General features: G+C 36.0%; 1 protein-coding gene across 1 annotated transcript in view; it reads right to left on the reverse strand.

The window, feature by feature from the left end:
* Positions 1–24189, reverse strand: part of LOC113049880 (complement C3-like) — a 52913-nt gene that overhangs the window by 19879 nt on the left and 8845 nt on the right. Inside the window, exons 17-22 of the mRNA XM_026212635.1 lie at positions 5376–5475; positions 4823–4911; positions 4591–4730; positions 4071–4283; positions 3861–3921; positions 3507–3590 (exon numbers count right to left, since the gene is read on the reverse strand). Of these exons, the coding sequence (XP_026068420.1) occupies positions 3507–3590; positions 3861–3921; positions 4071–4283; positions 4591–4730; positions 4823–4911; positions 5376–5475 (687 nt within the window). The remainder of the gene's footprint in view (positions 1–3506; positions 3591–3860; positions 3922–4070; positions 4284–4590; positions 4731–4822; positions 4912–5375; positions 5476–24189) is intronic.

A 24189-nucleotide genomic window follows, 5' to 3' on the forward strand; every position in this document is an offset into this window, starting at 1 on the left:
AGTTATTGTAAATGAAATGATCACAGATAATAGTTTTGATGTACTCTGCTTGACTGAAACCTGGCTAAAACCAAATTATTATTTTGGTCTAAATGAGTCTACTCCACCAAACTACTGTTATAAGCATGAGCCCCGTCAGACTGGTTGTGGCGGAGGTGTTGCAACAATATATAGTGATATCCTCAATGTTACCCAGAAAACAGGATATAGGTTTAACTCTTTTGAAATACTTCTACTAAATTTTACACTGTCAGACATGCAAAAGAAATCTAATGTATCTCTTGCTCTGGCTACTGTGTATAGACCACCAGGGCCGTATACAGAATTCCTAAAAGAATTTGCAGATTTCCTCTCAGACCTTCTAGTTACAGTTGGTAAGGCGCTAATCATGGGAGATTTTAATATTCACGTTGATAATGCAAATGATACATTAGGACTTGCGTTTACTGACCTAATAAACTCCTTTGGAGTCAAGCAAAATGTCACCGGGCCCACTCATATTTTAATCATACACTAGATTTAATTATATCTCATGGAATCGATCTTACTGCTATAGATATTGTACCTCAAAGTGATGATATTACAGACCATTTTCTTGTATCGTGCATGCTGCGTATAACTGATATTAACTATATGTCTCAGCGTTACCATCTGGGCAGAGCTATTGTTCCAGCCACCAAAGAAAGATTCGAAAATAACCTGCCTGATCTATATCAACTGCGATTTGTACCCAAAAATACACATGAATTAGACGAAATTACTGACAACATGGGCACTATTTTCTCTAATACATTAGAAGCTGTTGCCCCCATCAAATTGAAAAAGGTTAGAGAAAAACGTACTGTACCATGATATAACAGTAATACTCACTCTCTCAAGAAAGTAACTCGTAGTCTTGAACGCAAATGGAGAATAACTAACTTAGAAGTTTTTAGAATTGCATGGAAAAACAGTATGTCCAGCTATAGACAGGCTCTAAAAACTGCTAGGGCAGAGCATATACACAAACTCATTGAAAATAACCAAAACAATCCAAGGTTTTTATTTAGCACAGTGGCTAAGTTAACAAATTACCAGACGCCACCTGATTCAAATATTCCACCAACGTTAAATAGTAATGACTTTATGAATTTCCTCCCTGATAAAATAGATAACATTAGAAATACAATAGCGAATGTAGATTCTACAGCGTCTAACACTTCAGTTTCATCCATCGCACCCAAAGATAAACTGCAGTGCTTTACAAATTTAGGACAGGAAGAGCTAAATAAACTTATCACTGTATCTAAACCAACAACATGTTTATTAGATCCTGTACCCACTAAATTACTGAAAGAGCCGTTACCTGTAGCCGAAGAACCGTTTCTCAATATCATTAACTCGTCGTTATCTTTAGGTCACCTCCCAAAACCATTCAAGCTGGCGGTTATCAAGCCTCTTATTAAGAAACCAAAACTAGATCCTAGTGTACTGGCAAATTATAGGCCTATTTCAAATCTTCCATTTATGTCTAAAATTTTAGAAAAAGTTGTGTCTGCTCAATTGAGCACCTTTCTGCATAAAAATGATCTGTATGAAGAATTTCAGTCAGGTTTTAGGCCCCACCATAGCACAGAAACTGCACTTGTTAAAATTACAAATGACCTGCTCCTTGCGTCAGATCAAGGCTGCATCTCATTTCTAGTCTTACTTGATCTTAGTGCTGCGTTCGACACCACAGATCATGACATACTCATAGATTGATTACAAAACTATACAGGCATTCAAGGCCAGGCTCTAAGATGGTTTAGATCCTACCTGTCCGATCGCTACCATTTTGTTTACTTAAATGGGGTGTCATCTCATTTATCATCAGTAAAATATGGAGTGCCACAAGGATCCGTCCTAGGTCCCCTTCTATTTTCAATATACATGTTGCCCCTTGGTAATTTTATTAGAAAATACGGAATTAGCTTCCACTGTTATGCTGATGATACTCAGCTATATATCTCAACGAGACCAGATGAAACTTCCCAATTATCTAAGCTAACAGAGTGTGTTAAAAATGTAAAAGATTGGATGACAAATAATTTTCTCCAATTAAATTCGGATAAGACAGAGATATTAATTATTGGACCAAAAAACACTACACAGAATCTTGTAGATTACAATCTGCAACTAGACGGATGTACTGTTACTTCCTCTACAGTCAGAAATCTGGGTGTTATATTAGACAGCAATTTGTCTTTTGAAAATCATATTTCCAATGTTACAAAAACTGCATTCTTCCATCTTAGAAACATTGCCAAGCTACGAAACATGTTATCTGTTTCTGATGCAGAAAAGCTAGTTCATCCATTCATGACCTCTAGACTGGACTATTGTAATGCACTTCTAGGTGGTTGTCCCGCTTCATCAATAAACAAGCTACAGATAGTCCAAAATCCAGCAGCTAGAGTCCTTACGAGGTCAAGAAAATATGATCATATTACCCCAATTTTACAGTCTCTGCACTGGCTACCTATTAAGTTCCGTATCAGTTACAAATTATCATTACTTACCTATAAGGCCCTAAATGGTTTAGCTCCTGCGTACCTAACTAGCCTTCTACCACGCTACAACCCATCACGCACCCTAAGGTCACAAAACGCTGGACTTTTGGTAGTTCCTAGGATAGCAAAGTCCACTAAAGGAGGTAGAGCTTTCTCACATTTGGCTCCCAAACTCTGGAATAGCCTTCCTGATAATGTTCGGGGTTCAGACACACTCTCTCTGTTTAAATCTAGATTAAAAACGCATCTCTTTTGCCAAGCATTCGAATAATGTATCTTTTAAATTGTGAGTGTAGTTGCATCTGATAAAATGTGCATTTTTATTCATTAGCTTGGGTTAAACTAATTTTACTTTGTTGGATCAGCAGCTATGCTAATGATGTCTCTATTTTGTTTCTATGTTTTGCCACAGGATTTACATCCTGTGGTAACTAGGATTTACACAAGCTCCAGTCTGGATCCAGAACACCTGAGAAGAGATGATGCTGACCCTCAGAGGACCTCAGATGATGCTAACCTTGAATCAACAAACAGAACTAACAATTATTGCTACATGTGTGACTGCATAATATAATAACTATTAATTAATAATATTGATAGTTCATCGTCTAGCTGACTACGACTTGTATTATTATTTTTTATTTTTATTTTTTTTTTATAAAATCCTGTCAAACGTGCAGAAACTACTAGCTACTACTAAATATTGTAGAAACATAATTTTCTGTAAAGTTACTTTGTAACAATTTGTATTGTAAAAAGCGCTATACAAATAAACTTGAATTGAATTGAATGACAGAACTGCAACTATTACAAAGGAGCCCCAGAAATAAGTACTGTGAGAGAATCCTCATACAGGGACTATAAAAAATGCCATGGACATTACAACTATAGATATAGACTTCATCCCCTGAAATAAATAGAGAATAAATAAAGAAATAATCACTACACATTCTTGAAAGCATCTTTTTTTCTTACCAGTAATTGAGATGTACATTGAAGCAGGTGTGTCTGGAAGACGATCAGCTGGTATGACAGATTTAAAACCTATTGTTTTTTCCCCTGATCCATATGAGAAGAGAAACAGGGAAGAACAGCAAGACGGAGAAAGAGTCATGAGCCACGAGCTAATAATATTTTGTATGGTTTTGTTGAGTACTGAGCAAGAAAAGAGCAGAAGTTTAATGTGATCTCTGGATTGGCTAAAACTAATGATATTCATGAAAAAAAAATCATATATATCTAGAAGTGTAATGTCTGCAGCGTTGTATAATGGCAGTGTAACACAGTGATGTTATTGTGTTATTGTATTATGTTCACAGTAAATCTCACCGTTCTTAACAGGATTGAGCTCCACATTTCCTCTGTGTACTGGAATCAGCACACCCTCAGACTGAAAGACAGAGAGAGTTAACTACCCATGATGCTCTAGTGTATCTCTTGAAAATATAAGCATATATGAATAATTATATTATTAACAAATAACCAAATCAAATAAAACAAATGACAAATGTGACAGTCACTGATTCCCATTAGACGTACCACCACCTTCAGCATCTTTCTCACTCCATCAGAGTAGATGGCATCATATGCTGAAGCTTTCACCTCGATCATGTGATTTCCCAGCGTCATGGGAATAATCACATATGAAACTGATATACTGGAGTCTCTATCAACAGATACTGTTGTTCTGTATTTGCCTTTCTTACTGGCAAAGCTGCAAACATCTTCTGTCTCCATGAACTCCACACGCACCTGGATAAAATAATAAAATGAGACTCAAATCATTTAATATATTAGATGAAACTTCCTCCAAAATAAATGCATATGCGCTTAACATGAAATGTGTGATGATGGGATATATTTCTGTTTCAGCACAGGACAGTATCCTACACGTTTCTTCAGTTTGAGTCACAAGCAGCTCAAAAACCTCAAATGAGTCTCAGGATCTATGCATGCTGTCATTAGATGATTTGATTCAAGCAGAAATGTTTTCTACCATCCACATGACTATAATGTGCATACAAACTGAATTAATTTTTTATATTATTAAGTATTCCACCTTCTGCTTCTTTGGGGTGTAGTTGTGAATAATGGCCCTGATTTCCAGTTGTTCGCCGCGCACAGCTGAGTAAGGCATCTTTAGGTCAATGAAAAGATGCTTAAAAACAACCATCTCCTCAGGTTCTGCCACACAGATGCCTTTGAGGAGGAACACAGACACACAGAAGGATTTAAAACAGCAGCTCCTGGTTTTTCAGAGCATGTATTGTGTGTTTGAAGCTTCTCCTTACCAAGTGTTGGTGACAGACTGACAGCCAAGATCTGCCAGGTAGTGATAGACTGTACCAGGAAGATCACTTTTTCTGTGGCTGGTGTTGGACTGAAATATTATATATATATATATATATATATATATATATATATATATATATATATATATATATATATATATATATACCCGAAAATACCAGTATTAACAGAAACTGTTGAAGTACATTTTCTAACACTTGTTTAATATCTAAATTCATGTCAGCCTAATAAAACATCATAAGCTGGGCAGCCTGGAGGAATTATGTCTTACAAGGGACACGATTCAGATGTTTTCTGAATATAAGCTGATGGAATACTGTTGTATACCACTACTGCTTTCCTACTAACATCTTGACATTAATGGATGTCATTTCATGTTGTTGATCTAAAAATAAAATGGATAATATCAAAGATAATTGAGAAACAATGCTTGCTCTTTGTCGTCGGAGGTCATCAGCTCAAGTCAGCTGAGATCATGATGTTTATTCACTGCCAGTGACTTGTCTAAGACTTGTCTGAATGTCTCCTACTCACCATCTGACACATAGATCAATCTCCTCCCAAAGCCAACTCTCAGGGAACCGCGTACGTGACACAATCTCTTCAGAGTCTGTGTAATAGTCATCATCATCATCTGTTTTTTGTTTGAACAAAAACAAATCATTAATCTCTCTGGGATCTAAAAATGTGTTTAATACTACTGTATTAGTGAATTCCAAATTATTCTGTTGTCTCTGCAGTTATCAATATTATTTTACTCAATTTGTTTTCTGACTTTGATTCATACGTCTTTATCTAACACTGTTTCTTCATTCATTAAAATTAAATTAAATGTATGCATTTAGCAGACGCTTTTATACAAAGCGACTTACAGTGCATTCAGACTATCAATTTTTATATATCATGCGTTCCTGGGGAATCAAACCCCCAACCTTGCGCTTGCTTGCTTGCTAGTGCAGTGCTCTACCAGCTGAGCTACAGGAACACATATCAATTTAATGCCAGGGCAAAGCTGCATAAGGACTGAAGTAATACTGGTAATCAACCTTAATTTAATCCAATCTGTCAGAATGTAATTGTTCTCTGTGCATCATGTTCACTCCAGTTTTCCCAGAAATTTTGTCATATCACACATATAGCAAACATCACAGTTTAACAGAGGTGTAAAAAGTACTCAAACATTTTAGTGAATTGAAACTACAAGCACTCAGTGAAAATTTTACTCAATTTACTCAAAAGTTCAAGTAGCTGGTCAAAAGCATACTTGAGTAAAAGTAAAAAAGTACAACTTTAAATTGTACTCAAGTATTAAAAAAGTAGAAGTACTTTTTTCTGACAGACAATACAGAAGAATGACTATCTTTATATAATGCAAGTGTATGGGACATCCAAAAAAGACACTTCAAAAACTATTCTCAAAGGGAATGACAGTAACTCATGCAACCCCTGTTAATGAATCACTGTCTTCTTAAGTGAAACTGAAAAATAGAAATATCAATATTTTATTCTTGACCGTCATGTTCACTTTGTGTGGTTTCTGAAGTGGTCCTGTGCCCTTTCAGTAAATGGACTAAAAATCTTTGCATGTGTTCTTGTGAAGAAAGAAAGTCATAAACATCTGGGATGACAGAGGTTCAGTAAATGGTGAGAGAATTTTCATTTTTGGGTGAAATATCCCTTTGAAGAGAAAGATGTGATGGCGAGGCTAGAAATATATTCCAGACAGAATACAAGAATGTGTTGAATTAATGAGGAGAGTCATAGAATTAAAACATACAACTTTAACGTTTTTAAAGGGCACTTTATTTGTGTTGTCTATTCAATGTCACTATCTAAAAGGACAATTAATATTTTAAATGTTTATTTGGGGGATTTAAAGTTTTTTCTTAGCAAATATTGATAAGAAATTATTTGTGTAAATGTCAGCTTGAAACACAGAAAATAAATAAATAAATAAATATTATTATTATATTATTATACATTATTATACAGTGTTTCTGTAGCTCAAGTGGTAGAGCATTGCGTTAACAATTAAGCACAAGGTTGGGGGTTTGATTCACCGGGAAGACATGATAGGAGAAAATTGATAGCCTGAATGCACTGTAAGTCGCTTTGGATAAAAGTGTCTGCTAAATGAGTTAATTTAATATAATTTAATTTAAATTTACTCAATAAAATTTAACAGGTGAAGTTACATGTACTTATTCATTTTTTTGTTTGTTTTACTTAACTTAGTTAAGTAGATTTACTTAAAGGTGCTGTAGGGAACTTTTGTAAAAAAATATTTTTTACATATTTGTTAAACCTGTCATTATGTCCTGACAGTGGAATATGAGACAGATAATCTGTGAAAAAAATCAAGCTCCTTGGCTCCTCCCAGTGGTCCAATTGCCATTTGCAGAAACTCCATCGCTCCCGGTAAAAAATAACCAATCAGAGCTGCGGTCCGTAACTTTGTTTGTGTTCAAAATGTAGAAAAATGTATATAATAAGCGAGTACACCATGAATCCATTTTCCAAACCGTGTTTTTGGCTTGTCCTGAATCACTAGGGTGCACCTATAATAAGTATTTATATTCTGACTATTTTAGATTGCTTCGGGGGTACCGCGGCGGAGTAACCCAGTACCTTTGTGATTCTTCATAGACATAAACAGAGAGAAGTAGTTCCGGCTACGATGTTCTTCCGCAAGACGCAAGCAGTTCTGTTTATTAACCGCTAGAGCGTCAAAAGATCCCTACAGCAGCTTTAATTTCCAAATGTGTTAAATTTACTTGAAAAATTCTTGTGCAAAAACTTGCCAAATAAAAATTAAATAAATTTACTTGTTTTTTTTTTCAGTGCATGCCCCGTGTTTCTCTGCCCATTTGTATTAGTGTCTAGACAGGGAGAAGCTCAGACAGTCTCAGGACATATGTTTCACTGCTATTGTCCAGTGTATCAGATATATGTCTCTGGAGAGATGTATGGTGTCTGACCTCTGATCACTTGTCTCCAAAATAGTCATCAGAAAATGTGCATATAGTTTACGTCCATATGTGGAAACTGTCTAAGTTTATCTAGGTTTTGGACCAATCAGAATTTTGCTGACGTATGCAATTAAAAGTGCACTTCTGCTGATGAAACCAAGTACACCCGGTTGCAGCCTGCAGATCGAGGCGGGGCTGCACCTGGGGTGGGGTTTCACGTGCAGCCCCGCCCCACACCTACTCTGATTGGTTCAATCGTCTTTCATAGACTTACATGATAGGAAATGTGTGCGTAGTTGGTGTAGGACGGAGAATGCTGTTTAAATAGCTAAAAACGCTGTACAGTTTTACAAAGCCTTTACTATAATGCAGTTTTTTATTGTCAACTTGACTCACTATGTCTAATTTATTGAATCAAGAGAAGTTAGCTGCTGCAAAATTAGTCTTCTTGACCAGATTAATTAAAAAATGAATAATTGGGACATTCTAAAAGCACGCTTAACATGAAAGTGTCACAGTGTCTGGGTTATGTTCCCTGGGTGTCCACTAGGTGTCCTCCGTTCCCACGGTGTCTGTCATCTCATCACTTCCTGTTCCCTTATTTGGTCACCTTCCTCCTTGTTTCAGTTAATTGATTGTTCCCCACCTGTCTCCTGTTTCCCCATTATCCTTCTGTGTATTTATACCCGGTCTGTTTGAGTCTTTGTCATGGAGTCCTTGTCGTATGTATGGTACATTCCTGAGTCTGCTTTTCCCATGTGTTTGTGTTTGTGTTTATGTTTTGGATTTTCTGGTTTTGACCCTGCCTGGACTGTTTACTCTTTTGGATTGCCCCTAATAAACCTGTTTACCAGCATTTGGATCTCTCCCGTGCTTTTTGTATCACCATACGTGACAGAAAGTACGTGGCTGTATGCATTAAAACAGTGTTTTAAAAAGACCAAACTCAGTAAACAAATTATTAAAAAAGCATTCTATTCACAGACAAGCAACTATGAGCACAGAATACGAACACAAAGCGTTTAATTTCCACCCATAACCTGCTTGTCTGTAAATAAAATGTGTTATTAAAAATGTTTACTGAGTTGGGTCTTTTTAAAACACGTTTTAATGCATTACGCCACATTACGCGTTTTCCTTTTAGTCTAATGGTTTTCGATGGGAGGAAAACGCTTAACATGTAATTAAACACATTGCATTCTTATTCTGGACTCTGTTTGTCAGTGAATATAATGCTTTATTATTAATTTGTTTACTGAGTTTGGTCTTTTAAAAACACTGTTTAAATGCATTAAGCCACATTAAACGTAGAATGTCCCGAATCATTCCAGCTGATTGAAAAGAATCGGCTCAATGGTCACAAAATGGATATCGGAGAAGATACCAATTTATAAGGTTTATCTCAATATTTGACAGTGGCTGTGAGACTGCACTAAAATAAGAGCACAATTATCATGAAATTGTGTTCGTTACTATAGCAACGGTTTACAGGTATGTCCTTTCAGAATCATCACTGTTCGATAGAAATAAAAGTTTATTGATTTCTTCACTTTCAAATAACGAGGAGCAGCATATTTTCCTGAAATAAAGGGGAGAAAAAGTCTATGTTTTGCAATGTAGTAAAGAAAATTAAAAGTTTCATAAAAATTGAATTGGCAGACACATTAGACTTTTGCAGTGTCATTTATCATCTGCATGACAGATAATTATATGTAACAATAATTGTCTTGTCATGCTATATAAATTAAAACAGTAATGATACACCCCTTTCATTTTCCTTACTCATACTCTGATGATATGAAAGAATCCAATTTTCTGAAATTATTTAATTCATAATTTATTATTCTATCTGAAGACCTGATCGTCTTACTGTGGATAATCAACCCAATTAATTTACTATATTCATATGTTAGCCTAAAGATCAGCTTAATTTAACAAAACAATCATTTCAGGGACATGGTGAGTTACAGGCTAATGTTTTTTTTTTTTTTTCTATTTCTTCTGTGCATTATGAAGGCTTTATAAAACTGTACAGGGTTTTTAGCTTTTTAAACCGCATTCTCCGTCCTACACCAACTACGCACACATTTCCTATAATTTATGTCTGTGAAAGACGATTGAACCAATCAGAGTAGGTGTGGGTTACATGTTCTTCAGTAAATTGTTCTTTAATTGAATGCATCTCTGACTCCCTGTCTTCATTACTACACCTGGTCCTTGGGTTTTGGCTGTAAATTCCCCATACAACGTGAAAAGTTTTGGTGAATTGACTTTCATTGGAGGGACATAAATTTCTCAGGTGAGTGATGACAAAATTTGACCAATCAGAGACAATCTGCCCACAGAAGTTACCAGTAAGTTTTTACTTGCTGTTTGCATAAATAACTTTGTAATAGCTCACTATTGAGTTGTCCCTTGGTGGATATAGTGCTGGTGTGTATTTGCTTAAGCTATCTAACGTGAAATACTGACGTTATCTGCTGTAACATTATACTGACTCTGGCCTTTCTCAGGTTGTTCCCTCGTGTTCTCGCTCTACATCATCATTAAGAGTCAAAGTTCAATTCCAATACTCAAGAACACAAGTACAGACAAGTACACCCAGCTGCCGCCTGCAGATAGAGGCGTGGCTGCGCTATATTTTCTCTGATTGGTTTGATCGTCTTTCACAGACATACATGATAGGAAATATGTGCGTAGTTGGTGTAGGACGGAGTAGGTTGTTTAAAAACCTAAAAACGCTGTGCAGTTCCAAGTTGGTATAACAGCAGACCGGAGATCTCCAAAATGGGGCGTAAACTCCAAAATTGGGCTAAACCTCCAAAATGGGGCTTGGTTTCCCTTCTCAAAAACTTTCACCATTGGCTGTGGCTTCAACCAATTGTTACTGAATTACATTTCAAAATAAAACTTTATAAATTAAACATTGTTTCTAGTTCATCTGAAATATAATATGCTATATAAATAAACGTTCTCCATGAGAGCAGAGCCCAAAGCTTTGAATGCCAGAATGCGAACGCAACAAGTTTAATTATGTGTTATGCATTTTCCTCCCGTAACCTGCTTGTCTGTAAATATAATGTTTTATTAAAAATGTTATAATACTGAGTTTGCTCTTTTTAAAACACATTTTAATCCATTAGGCCACATTAAGCGTTTTCCTTTTAGGGTAATGGCTTTCTATTAAAGAGCCACACAGATGGGAAATCAAAAAGTACCTATATTACAGTGTATGATGTAGCTGTCCATCAGTGTAAACAATGTGCAGAGTAATTAAACCAAAAAGTACATGATATATAAAGTTATTGGCTTTTAAAGTAAGGAGTCGACTCTGAATCGCTGAAACAAGTCGTTATAGATTTTAATCTTTTGCCCATCTCTTTGTACGTAACGAGAACACTTTGTATAATAATCTCTGCCTACCGTCTTGGGAGAAACGGAACTCTGACCTGCCCCACCCCCCACACAGACGCTCTGGTTAGTAGTTGGTGTGATAGCATCATGTCGAGGAGACAGTGTGTTTTTAATTGTAAAGGCAAGTTTGTTTTATTTTCACTGACAAAGAATGAAGATCAGAAGAACCAATGGCTAAAATTCATTTTTCCACAATACCAGAGTGTTCACAACATTTCACTGATGACTGCTTTTCTAATCTCGGTGAGTTCAAGGCAGGATTTTCAAAGCGTTTGGCCATAAAAGAGGGTTCATTACCAACTTTATTTGGACCAACAAGCATCTCCGAATCACAACCTGTAAGTATGATTGTGAAGTTATGTGTTTGTTTTCTCCCGAGCATCTTATCAGTATGTCACGCTAGCACTATATGTTAATGCTAACGCATTGTTTACCTTGAAGTTGTGTGCTCAGTTTGGTTATGTACACTAAGTAGACATCTAAAACGCCGCTTTTAACGCCACACCTACCGCCGCGGCGGCGGTGTAAAGTGCATTTGCAGCCTTTGACCGCTGAGTGGCGCTTTAACCACAAGTTATCAAACAAGCGCATCAAAGCACATTTTCGCAAATAGACGTCAGTTTTGCCTCACTGATGTGTTACATTTGACTGCTTCAGTCACGGAAAATGAAAGAAAAACACTATAGTTTAAATATTTAATATATTTAATATTTAATACTCACAGAAGAAAGTTTGGTATTCATGAAATTATATGCATTTCTTAGAATGAGAAAGAGAAAGAGTCTGTGCTTATATTTTCTAAGCTACATGGTATTAAACCATATTTTAGATTGGACACATTTAAAAGGTGTGCAGTATTATTTATATTATATTAATTATGCGTTCTATTATTCGAAATAAATTGTGGTTTACTTTGCATCCGAGCATTAAAAGTGGTAGCCTATTTTAGGGGGGTAGGCTACATCAGTTAATATGCAAAATGTCAATATTTTAATATATTATGCCTATATTTTAATTTATATTTTAAATATAAATATATTTTTTCCTTTAATAAAACAACATGCATTTTTGTTATTCGTTACCTGCCCTTTATTTTGACATAACCTATTGGGAAAAAGACATTTGTCTGTAAACTGATTAAGAAATTGTTGCATGTTTAAATGTGAAGCAGTGTATAATTTCGTTCCCATTATTTAGGCCTAATTTGCCTAAAACAAGAAACTAATAAAATTAAACCGGCACGATTAAATCTTTGAAACTCTAAAGAATTAATAAAACGTCCTCACGATTAAACGCAAGTTCTCTCATTATAATCAACAACATTCACACGATGTAAAAAAAAGCTTTAGTAATTGAGAACTAAAGTCATTTTAAAGTGAACCTTCTTTACTTGCTTTTAAAGTAGGGTAATATCATATGGCCTAAAAAAAAGGTTTTTTGTTTTTAGAAAAAAAAATCTGATTTATGATTTAAACCGATTTTTAAATCATTATTCAAATGACGAAGAAATTTTACAAAACAAGTTTTAATATAGTTCTTTATCATTCAGTGCGTGATGCGCGTGGTGGGAGCGGCGGCGCTGGCTACATGTTTTTTTTTAAACACGCTAAAAAATAAATCAGTTTGTGAGAGGAAAAAAATAGGCTATTAGAAAATATTTTACAACAAATCCTTTAAATTTAACAAATTTATCAGAACAAAACAATAATTAAAATATATAATTCTAGTGGATAAATATAATTGCAGTATATAATAATATAGGCTTAGTAATAAATAATAATAATAATAATAATAATAATAATAATAATAATAATAATAATAATAATAATAATTTAAAAGCATAAGGTAAGCTTGGGCTTTCTCAATCGGGAGAAATCAAACGTTTCCATATTTGTGATGTTGCCCATTTGAAGCTTAACTATTATTCATGAGGTAAATAGGCTGTGTGCGTTTCAGTATCGATGAAAAAAAAAAAAAATCATAATTAACAATATGTCAAAGTGCTCACGCCGAATGTCTGGTGAACAACTGCTGTTTCCAGTGAATATGTGCACGAGGCACCAGCGATCAAACAGCTGAAACAAATAATACTTAATTTTTGGTCACACATAAGGCATAATTTAAAAATGCTGGTAGTTTGAAAAATCAAGAATAATAACAGAGTTAATACTAATTATTGCTAAATGCTGGACCGTTCCCATTTCGCTCTGCATATGGAACCTTAAGATTTTTTTAAACCAAGAATGAATCGAAATGAAAATGAAATTAAAACATTTAGCATATATATATATATATATATATATATATATAGGCCTTATATTTATTTACTGTTTAATAAAAATAGCATGCATATGATCCTTTGTGTTAAGGTCTTCTTTTAATTTTTGTTTAGTAGACTGTAGTCTAAGACTATCCTACATTTAAAAAAATAACAAATTGTAAAAAAAAAAAAATTTAAATGTTACAATGTTATATCATAATGTTATTGTTGTTTTACTTCCTTCTTTTATCTCATTTTACAATTACATTCATTTCGCAATCCGTCCCTTTGCGCCACATGGCGGTAGTTTCGCGAATGATTTTAACACTCGACTGAATTACAGTTACCATGCGGCACTGCCGCGGCGGTAAGCCCCAGAAAGGCTGACCACCTACTGTACATGCTTACATGAGTATGAAAATGTTAGTGTGTGTCATCGTTTTTGGCCGGTTGAACGACTTCGTCTGTTTCCTCTTCAGATTCTGGCTCATATTGATAAGGCAAAATAGATGCCATGGTATTTATGTACTGTAATAATACCCTATCTAAAAACATCCGAAGGTGAGCTATGGGCATTTCGTTTTACGAACTGACTATGTCAGTTGACCAATCAGAACACAGTACACTGTAAAACCCGATAAGTAAACTTTACTCAAACCGTTTGAGTAAACAGATTGCCTTGATTTAAACCATGTAAGTTTTAAAACTTTCCATTTAAGTAATTAATTGATTAACTAAGTGCTGATTGAGAATTAGTGATGAACAGCTGCTGCTAACAAACAGAATCACTGAAGAAAAGAGAAACAAAAGACTAAGACAGAAATCAAGGGTCAAGAGCCCAACTAATACAAACAGTGATCTCTAACATGGTTACTTAAAATGAAACAATAAATCAACATCTAAACCTTAGTTCATTCTCAATAAGATCTTCTGTAGACGTCTGACAGAAATAAAGTCAGTCTGGTTATTAATAAGTGGAGCTGCTGATGCTGTTTGTGGGGTTGTTTAATCAGATCTTGAGAGATTTCATGTATTTTATTTCAGTTGATTTCATCTAAGGCTTTGTCTGAAGTCAGTTGTAGTAGTTCTTGTGTTTCTCTTTTCTTCAGTGATTCTGTTTGTTAACAGCAGCTATTCATCACTAATTCTCAATCAGCACTTAGTTAATCATTTAATTACTTAATTGCAATGTATAGCTTCTTTTCTGAACTCAACTGAATTAAGTAAAGAGTACTTATAACTGTTAGTTTTAAAACTTAAATGGTTTAAGGCAGTCGGTTTCCTCAAATGGTTTGAGTTAACATAACTTGTCAGGTTTTAGTGAAGCTGTGTCTGAAGTCAGCTGTAGTTCCTTTCTCTCTTTTCTTCATTAATTCTGTTTGTTAACAGCAGGTGTTCATCACTAATGCTCAATTATCACTCAGTTAATCACTTAATTATTTAATTGCAATGTAAATCTTCTTTCAGTGAACTCAACTGAATTAAGTTCAGAGTACTTAAATGGTTTAAGGCAATCTGTTTCCTCAAACGGTTTGAGTAAACCTAATTTGTCAGGTTTTTAAGGATATCTGTTTACTCAAATGGTTTGAGTTAAGTTACTTGTCGGGTTTTACAGTGATATGCTACCGAAAGGTGGGGTTTAAGGAAACAGAATCTTTTGAACAGCTTTGTGCGAACCGTTTGGGGATCTCTGAGAATTGAGGTAAATTTGTAAAATGATATTTTGACAAAATGACAATGTTTTTTAACCTTGCATGGATTTAAACCTGTTGTACAGGACTTATAAACAGTGATAGGAAGCTTAGAATTTTCATCTTACTGGCTCTTTAAACGCATTGCATTCTTATTCCGGACTCATCTCCTTGTCTGAATAGAATGCTTTATTATTCATGTATTTACTGAGTTTGGTGTTTTAAAAAGACTGTTTTATTGCATTAAGCCACATTAAGCCACATTAAGCATAGAATTTCCTGAATCATTCATTCAGTATAGCTGATTGAAAAGAATCGGCTCGATAATGTTCACAAAATGGGTATCGGAGAAGATACCAATTTAATATACAGTATATATATATATAATAAAAATAGATGATACTTTATAAGGTTTATCTCAATATTTGACCACTGTGAGACAACTGCACTAAAATAAGAGCACAATTCGCATGATATTCGTTACTACAGCAACAGATTACAGGTATGTTATTTTTAGAATCATCACTGACCGGTAGAAATAAAAGTGTCTTGATTACTTCACTTTAAAAATAACGAGGAGCAGCATATTTTTTTTAATAAAGGGGAGGAAACGTCTATGCTTTGCAATGTAGTAAAAAATAAATAAAGTTTCATAAAAATGTAAATGGCACACAGCAGACACATTAGTCTACTGCGGTGTCATTTATCAACTGCATGACAGATAATTATATGTAACAATAATTGTCTTGTCATGTTATATAAATTAAAACAATACTGATACATCCTTTTAATTTCCTTTCTCATACTCTGATTATATGAAATAATCACATTTTCAAAAATTATTTAATTCATAATTCATCTCAAGACCTGATCCTCCCACTCTGAATAATCAACCCAATTCATAAATTAAATGTAGTGGGTTGTTCGTATGTTAGCCCAAAGATCAGCTTAATTTAGCAAAACAATCATTTCAGGGACATGGCGAGTTACAGGCTAATGTTATTTTATTCTTCTTCTGTGCATTATATTGAAGGCTATATACAATTTTTAGCTTTTTAATCAACATATTCTGGCCTACACCAACCACGCACACATTTCCTATCATGTATGTCTATGAAAGACGATCGATCTGAAATAAACGTTTTAATATGACATAGTTTGTGATGTTATTTATTGTGTCTTGCTCATAATGTTCTCGGACTCGATCAACAAGATCACAGCGCATCTCAGTTCTCACAAAGATGCATTCTGTGTTCCTGTATTCTTCCAAGTTTGTTCTTTCGAGGTAGCCTGGGAACACACAAGTCTGTTCTTTGTGTTCTTGGAATTGAGAAACATCAACTAAATAGGCTAGATAAGCCTGGCTCACACTACAGGATTTTTAGCCCCGATTTAGCCCCAATTTCCCCCTCACAAGAAACGGAGCAAACATTTTGACTAGCATCTGGATCTGTCCTAATGTTCGGGGCGGATTATTTGGTAGTGTGAGTTGTACACCGATTGAATCTTGCACCTCCCGATCTGCTCGCACACAAATCGGGGCAGCCCTGATTATTATCAAACATGTTTTGCATAATCAACCCAGTAAAACTACAGCGTGCAAAAAAAGTCATAGTGAGTGAATTTTAAGTATATTAAGTAATTACAAAATTTGAGCTCCTCCATTCTGTAGTAGTGATGTCCGGTTCGCGAACGAATTGTTCAATTTAACCGTTTCTTCTTAGTGAACCGGTTGAACCAGTTCACTGAATCGTTTGAAACGATTCGGGTCTCCAATAAGCATTAATCCACAAATTACTTAAGCTGTTACATTTTTTAACGTGACTGACACTGCCTCGGAGTCAGAATAAACCAATATCCCGGAGTAATTCATTTATTCAAACAGTACACTGAATGAAATGCTGTGTAGACCGAACTGAAGATGAACACTGAGCCGAGCCAGATGACGAACGAACACGCCCACTGCTGGAGCAGTAATTGTTCCCGAGTCAAGAACAGGTTGCATTGGTTTTCGGATCACCAGTACACTGAACCAAGAATCGTTTCTGTCGGACGTGTCCGATTTGAGAACCGATGAACTGATGATACTGTGCATGCTTTTTTATTTTTAAGATGAATGTTTCTAATCTTTATATTGTAGATTATGTTTAGGCCAAGGGGGTTTTCAGGGAAGTTGGACAATAATTAAGACTTTAAAGACTCTGTTTAATAGAATTAAGGGATGATTTGTGAAATATCTGTACTGTATTTATAGTTAATGATGACACATTCACAAATTGAGTTTGTAGTAAACAGAACATTAGTTCTAATGATACTGAACTGCAGCATGTACTATTTAGAGTGGTTGTTGTTCTTGAGTCAAGAACCGGTTGCATCGGTCTTCGGATCATCAGTACACTGAACCGAAAACAGTTTCTTTCAGACGGTCTGACTAGAGAACCAAGGAGCTGATGATGCTCCGCAGCGTGCTTCAGCGTGAAGCCAATTGACTCTTAGCGTGTTGAATTGATGACTACTATGAAACAGGGTGTAATTACTCTGATCCCAAAGCCGGGGAAAGGCAAATGGCAACTAGACAATTTAAGACTGATTACTCTACTAAACACAAATTATAAAATATTTTCACGATCCATTGCCCCTAGACTTAAAAAAGGGATAGCAGACATAATACGTGAGACAGTCAGGCTTTATAAAAGGAAGAGTCGTTCATAATAACATTAGACTTGTTATGGATTGATTAGACTATAGTGATTTAAATGATTGTGATGGTTTTATACTCTTCCTTGATTTTTTTAAGGCCTTTGACTCTGTTGAGCATGAATTTATTTTAAAAACACTTCATTATTTTGGTTTTGGTGACAAATTCAAAGATATTATACATATGCTGTATTCTGATATAAATAGTTTTGTGTCTTTGGGACAAGGGTCTTGTAAAATATTTAATATTGGAAAAGGAATAAGGCAAGGATGTGGAAGCTCTCCCTTGTTGTTTATAATGGTTGCAGAAATTTTGGCTATTTTAATTAAGAACAGCGTGATAGAAGGTCTTTTTTTATGTTTATTTGCGAGTAGGTATTGTATGAATAACATAAGTCAACGTAGCTTTACACACACACACACTTTGTACTAAAGGTAAATCCAAAATAGTCACTGTCTAAGCTGAGGGATTTGTGCAATCTTATGGAATATAGTCCACACACGACAAATGAGGTAATAATCAATATTTCAGAATAATTCAAACTCAGATATTGGTGTGTGCTATCGGAGTTTTATTTATTTGACTACAAATCTCACCTTATCATTCCTCCCAGTGATTTTTTCCAGGATAAACTGAGATGCCCCCAAGCTGGCTTCTTAAAACTGACTAAATATTTAAAAAGAGCCATTTTTTCAACTATTTTTAACTTAAAAATCAATTTTATACACCATTGTTTCCGTTTATATAACATGTGAATATATCCTCTTTTGTATTCTACAACAAAAACAATCAGAGTGCCTCGCTATCACTAGTTTTATTTTGATCTCCCGGGTCCGCTATTAGCTTATAGCCCATTAGCATCAGCGGCGTGGTTGCAGCTAACTTCACTCCGGCGCCGGGACACCAAGGACAGGGTGCATCCACAGCGGAGGACGCTAGGCAGGCCCCGGGCGACGACTTCTCCCCCTCCTGTCTTCGAGATCTCCATCCGGAACCGCTTTGCTCCCCTCCGCGAGACAGGACGCGACGCTGTGATCATCGGAGACTCCATCGTCCGACACATCCGTGCTACGTTAGCCGAAGGTAAAGTGCACACTCATTGTTTCCCTGGTGCTCGTGTTCTTGATGTTTCTGCGCAGATACCCGGGATCCTGAAGGCCGACGAGAGCCCTGATGGATTGCACCCCAGCAGAGTCAGAGCGGAGCTGCTCTCTGACAACATCTCCAGGACACTTCGCTCCATGTGACTAGTAAGGAAATTCTCAAATAACTATTATGATGAGTTTTGTTCCAGCCGCTGATAAAAGTACTTGCGCTGTAAAAACTATTAAGACTGTGTCTGTTCCCCGAATAGTGAGGTCAAAATATAAATATAATGTAGGATCTAGAAAAAAATCTTATCGTGATTAAACCAGAAACATGTAAAGTAAATTAACAAAAACTATTTTTAAAGTTTGGGCTCATAAATATTAGATCACTCACACCCAAAGCAGTTATTGTAAATTAAATGATCACAGATAATAGTTTTGATGTACTCTGCTTGACTGAAACCTGGCTAAAACCAAATGATTATTTTGGTCTAAATGGGTCTACTCCACCAAACTACTGTTATAAGCATGAGCCCTGTCAGACTGGTCGTGGCGGAGGTGTTGCAACAATATATAGTTATATTCTCAATGTTACCCAGAAAACAGGATACAGGTTTAACTCTATTGAAATATTTCTGCTAAATGTTACACTGTCAGACATGCAAAAGAAATCTAATGTATCTCTTGCTCTGGCTATTGTGTATAGACCACCAGGGCCATATACAGAATTCCTAAAAGAATTTGCAGATTTCCTCTCAGACCTTCTAGTTACAGTTGGTAAGGCGCTAATCATGGGAGATTTTAATATTCACGTTGATAATACAAATGATACGTTAGGAGTTGTGTTTATTGACCTAATAAACTCTTTTGGAGTCAAGCAAAATGTCACCGGGCCCACTCATCGTTTTAATCATACACTAGGTTTAATTATATCTCATGGAATCGATCTTACTGCTATAGATATTGTACCTCAAAGTGATGATATTACAGACCATTTCCTTGTATAGTGCATGCTGCGTATCACTGATATTAACTAGATGTCTCAGCGTTACCGTCTGGGCAGAGCTATTGTTCCAGCCACCAAAGACAGATTTGCGAATAACCTGCCTGATCTACAGTATTGTTCAAAATAATAGCAGTACAATGTGACTAACCAGAATAATCAAGGTTTTTTGTATATTTTATTATTGCTACGTGGCAAACAAGTTACCAGTAGGTTCAGTAGATTCTCAGAAAACAAATGAGACCCAGCATTCATGATATGCACGCTCTTAAGGCTGTGCAATTGGGCAATTAGTTGAATTAGTTGAAAGGGATGTGTTCAAAAAAATAGCAGTGTGGCATTCAATCACTGAGGTCATCAATTTTGTGAAGAAACAGGTGTGAATCAGGTGGCCCCTATTTAAGGATGAAGCCAACACTTGTTGAACATGCATTTGAAAGCTGAGGAAAATGGGTCGTTCAAGACATTGTTCAGAAGAACAGCGTACTTTGATTAAAAAGTTGATTAGAGAGGGGAAAACCTATAAAGAGGTGCAAAAAATGATAGGCTGTTCAGCTAAAATGATCTCCAATGCCTTAAAATGGAGAGCAAAACCAGAGAGACGTGGAAGAAAACAGAAGACAACCATCAAAATGGATAGAAGAATAACCAGAATGGCAAAGGCTCAGCCAATGATCACCTCCAGGATGATCAAAGACAGTCTGGAGTTACCTGTAAGTACTGTGACAGTTAGAAGACGTCTGTGTGAAGCTAATCTATTTTCAAGAATCCCCCGCAAAGTCCCTCTGTTAAAAAAAGGCATGTGCAGAAGAGGTTACAATTTGCCAAAGAACACATCAATTGGCCTAAAGAGAAATGGAGGAACATTTTGTGGACTGATGAGAGTAAAATTGTTCTTTTTGGGTCCAAGGGCCACAGGCAGTTTGTGAGACGACCCCCAAACTCTGAATTCAAGCCACAGTACACAGTGAAGACAGTGAAGCATGGAGGTGCAAGCATCATGATATGGGCATGCTTCTCCTACTATGGTGTTGGGCCTATTTATCGAATATCAGGGATCATGGATCAGTTTGCATATGTTAAAATACTTGAAGAGGTCATGTTGCCCTATGCTGAAGAGGACATGCCCTTGAAATGGTTGTTTCAACAAGACAATGACCCAAAACACACTAGTAAACGGGCAAAGTCTTGGTTCCAAACCAACAAAATTAATGTTATGGAGTGGCCAGCCCAATCTCCAGACCTTAATCCAATTGAGAACTTGTGGGGTGATATCAAAAATGCTGTTTCTGAAGCAAAACCAAGAAATGTGAATGAATTGTGGAATGTTGTTAAAGAATCATGGAGTGGAATAACAGCTGAGAGGTGCCACAAGTTGGTTGACTCCATGCCACACAGATGTCAAGCAGTTTTAAAAAACTGTGGTCATACAACTAAATATCAGTTTAGTGATTCACAGGATTGCTAAATCCCAGAAAAAAAAAAAAAAAAATGTTTGTACAAAATAGTTTTGAGTTTGTACAGTCAAAGGTAGACACTGCTATTTTTTTGAACACACCCCTTTCAACTAATTGCCCAATTGCACAGCCTTAAGAGCGTGCATATCATGAATGCTGGGTCTTGTTTGTTTTCTGACAATCTACTGAACCTACTGGTAACTTGTTTGCCACGTAGCAATAAAAAATATACTAAAAACCTTGATTATTCTGGTTAGTCACATTGTACTGCTATTATTTTGAACAATACTGTATATCAACTGCTATTTGTACCCCAAAATACACATGAATTAGACGAAATGACTGACAACATGGACACTATTTTCTCTAATACATTAGAAGCTGTTGCCCCCATCAAATTGAAAAAAGGTTAGAGAAAAACGTACTGTGCCATGGTATATCAATAATACTCACTCTCTCAAGAAAGAAACTCGTAGTCTTGAACGCAAATGGAGAAAAACTAACTTGGAAGTTTTTTAGAATTGCATGGAAAAACAGTATGTCCAGCTATAGACAGGCTCTAAAAACTGCGAGGGCAGAGCATATACACAAACTCATTGAAAATAACCAAAACAATCCAAGGTTTTTATTTAGCACAGTGGCTAAATTAACAAATTACCAGATGCCACCTGATTCAAATATCCCACCAATGTTAAATAGTAATGACTTTATGAATTTCTTCACTGATAAAATAGATAACATTAGAAATACAATAGCGAATGCAGATTCTACAGCGTCTAACACTTCAGTTTCATCCATCGCACCCATAGATAAACTGCAGTGCTTTACAACCATATGTGGCAAGAAGCGGTCAGGTAGTGGAGAGGACCCACCAAAAGTGGATATACATCGACTACACCACCCGGAATATACCGGGACATAACAGCCCTACGAAAGGGCACACAGGTTCGTGGCCAACAGGCAGGGTGAGCATGGAGACAGATAGTATAAAACACTTCCAATTTATATACACACACAACTGTAATGGTTCAAACATTTGTTTAAATGTAAAACATGCCTAATACACAAGTCTACTAGTTACAAAATGACCAGGAGGAGAAAAATCACCAGCAGGGGCCTTTTGGATTATCACCTCACATCATACCACAAACCACTCAATTGTGAAAGGAATACAATTGGCCAAACACCACACTACCCCAAGTGGACACACTGAAAGTATAAAACCCCCGCTTTAAAAGTTCCTACTCATAAATCACATAATTAACTGGTATAAACTAAGACATTCATATCACAACAGTTAAATGGTTACACAACAAACACTAAAACCAAAGCAGCAGTGCAGTCATACTGATGTACATTCATCTTTAACCAAGGTACTGGAAATCCCTGGAAGTGTAGTTACACCTCCGAGAGAGAATTCCAATGTAGCAAAACGCATGGTTGCTTACCACACGAGACCACGGCTGCTAGCATGCAGAAAAAGGCCTACTTGCGACACCAACAGGGAGATGCAACAAACCCTATCCTTTATCCATGACTTTCCACAATGATCTAGTACCCAGGATGATGCATCTTGAGTAAATCAAACCATTACCTTTTTAATAGGATCAATCCCAACCCTGATAGGTTCATTGGATTTAAACCATTTTAACCAATGATGGAGTAGGAACACTGATAGGTTCCCAGGCTGGCATGACGTCAACCAATCATATCTGGGCTAATACCTTACCATATAGGACAGGAAGAACTAAATAAACTTATCACTGTATCTAAACCAACAACATGTTTATTAGATCCTGTACCCACTAAATTACTGAAAGGGTTGTTACTTGTAGCTGAAGAACTGCTTCTCAATATCATTAACTCAACGTTATCTTTAGGTCATGTCCCAAAACCATTCAAGCTGGCGGTTATCAAGCCTCTTATTAAGAAACCAAAACTAGATCCTAGTGTACTGGCAAATTATGGGCCTATTTCAAATCTTCCATTTATGTCTAAAATTTTAGAAAATGTTGTGTCTGCTCAATTGAGCACCTTCCTGCACAAAAATTATCTGTATCAAGAATTTCAGTCGGGTTTCAGGCCCCACCATAGCACAGAAACTGCACTTGTTAAAATTACAAATGACCTGCTTCTTGCATCAGATCAAGGCAGCATCTCATTTCTAGTCTTACTTGATCTTAGTGCTGCGTTCGACACCATAGATCATGACATACTCATAGATAGATTACAAAACTATACAGGTATTCAAGGGCAGGGTCTAAGTTGGTTTAGATCCTACCTGTCCGATCGCTACCATTTTGTGTACTTAAATGGTGTGTCATCTCATTTATCATCAGTAAAATATGGAGTGCCACAAGGATCCGTCCTAAGTCCCCTTCTATTTTCAATATACATGTTGCCCCTTGGTAATATTATTAGAAAATAAGGAATTAGCTTCCATTGTTATGCTGATGATACTCAGCTATATATCTCAACGAGACCAGATGAAACTTCTCAATTATCTAAGCTAACAGTGTGTTAAAAATGTAAAAGATTGGATGACAAATAATTTTCACCAATTAAATTCGGATAAGACAGAGATATTAATTATTGGACCAAAAACACTACACAGAATCTTGTAGATTACAATCTGCAACTAGACGGATGTACTGTTACTTCATCTACAGTCAGAAATATGTGTATTATATTAGACAGCAATTTGTCTTTTGAAAATCATATTTCCCATGTTACAAAAACTACATTCTTCCATCTTAGAAACATTGCAA

This window comes from Carassius auratus, chromosome 1 (genome assembly GCF_003368295.1).
Source record: "Carassius auratus strain Wakin chromosome 1, ASM336829v1, whole genome shotgun sequence".
NCBI lineage: Eukaryota > Metazoa > Chordata > Actinopteri > Cypriniformes > Cyprinidae > Carassius > Carassius auratus.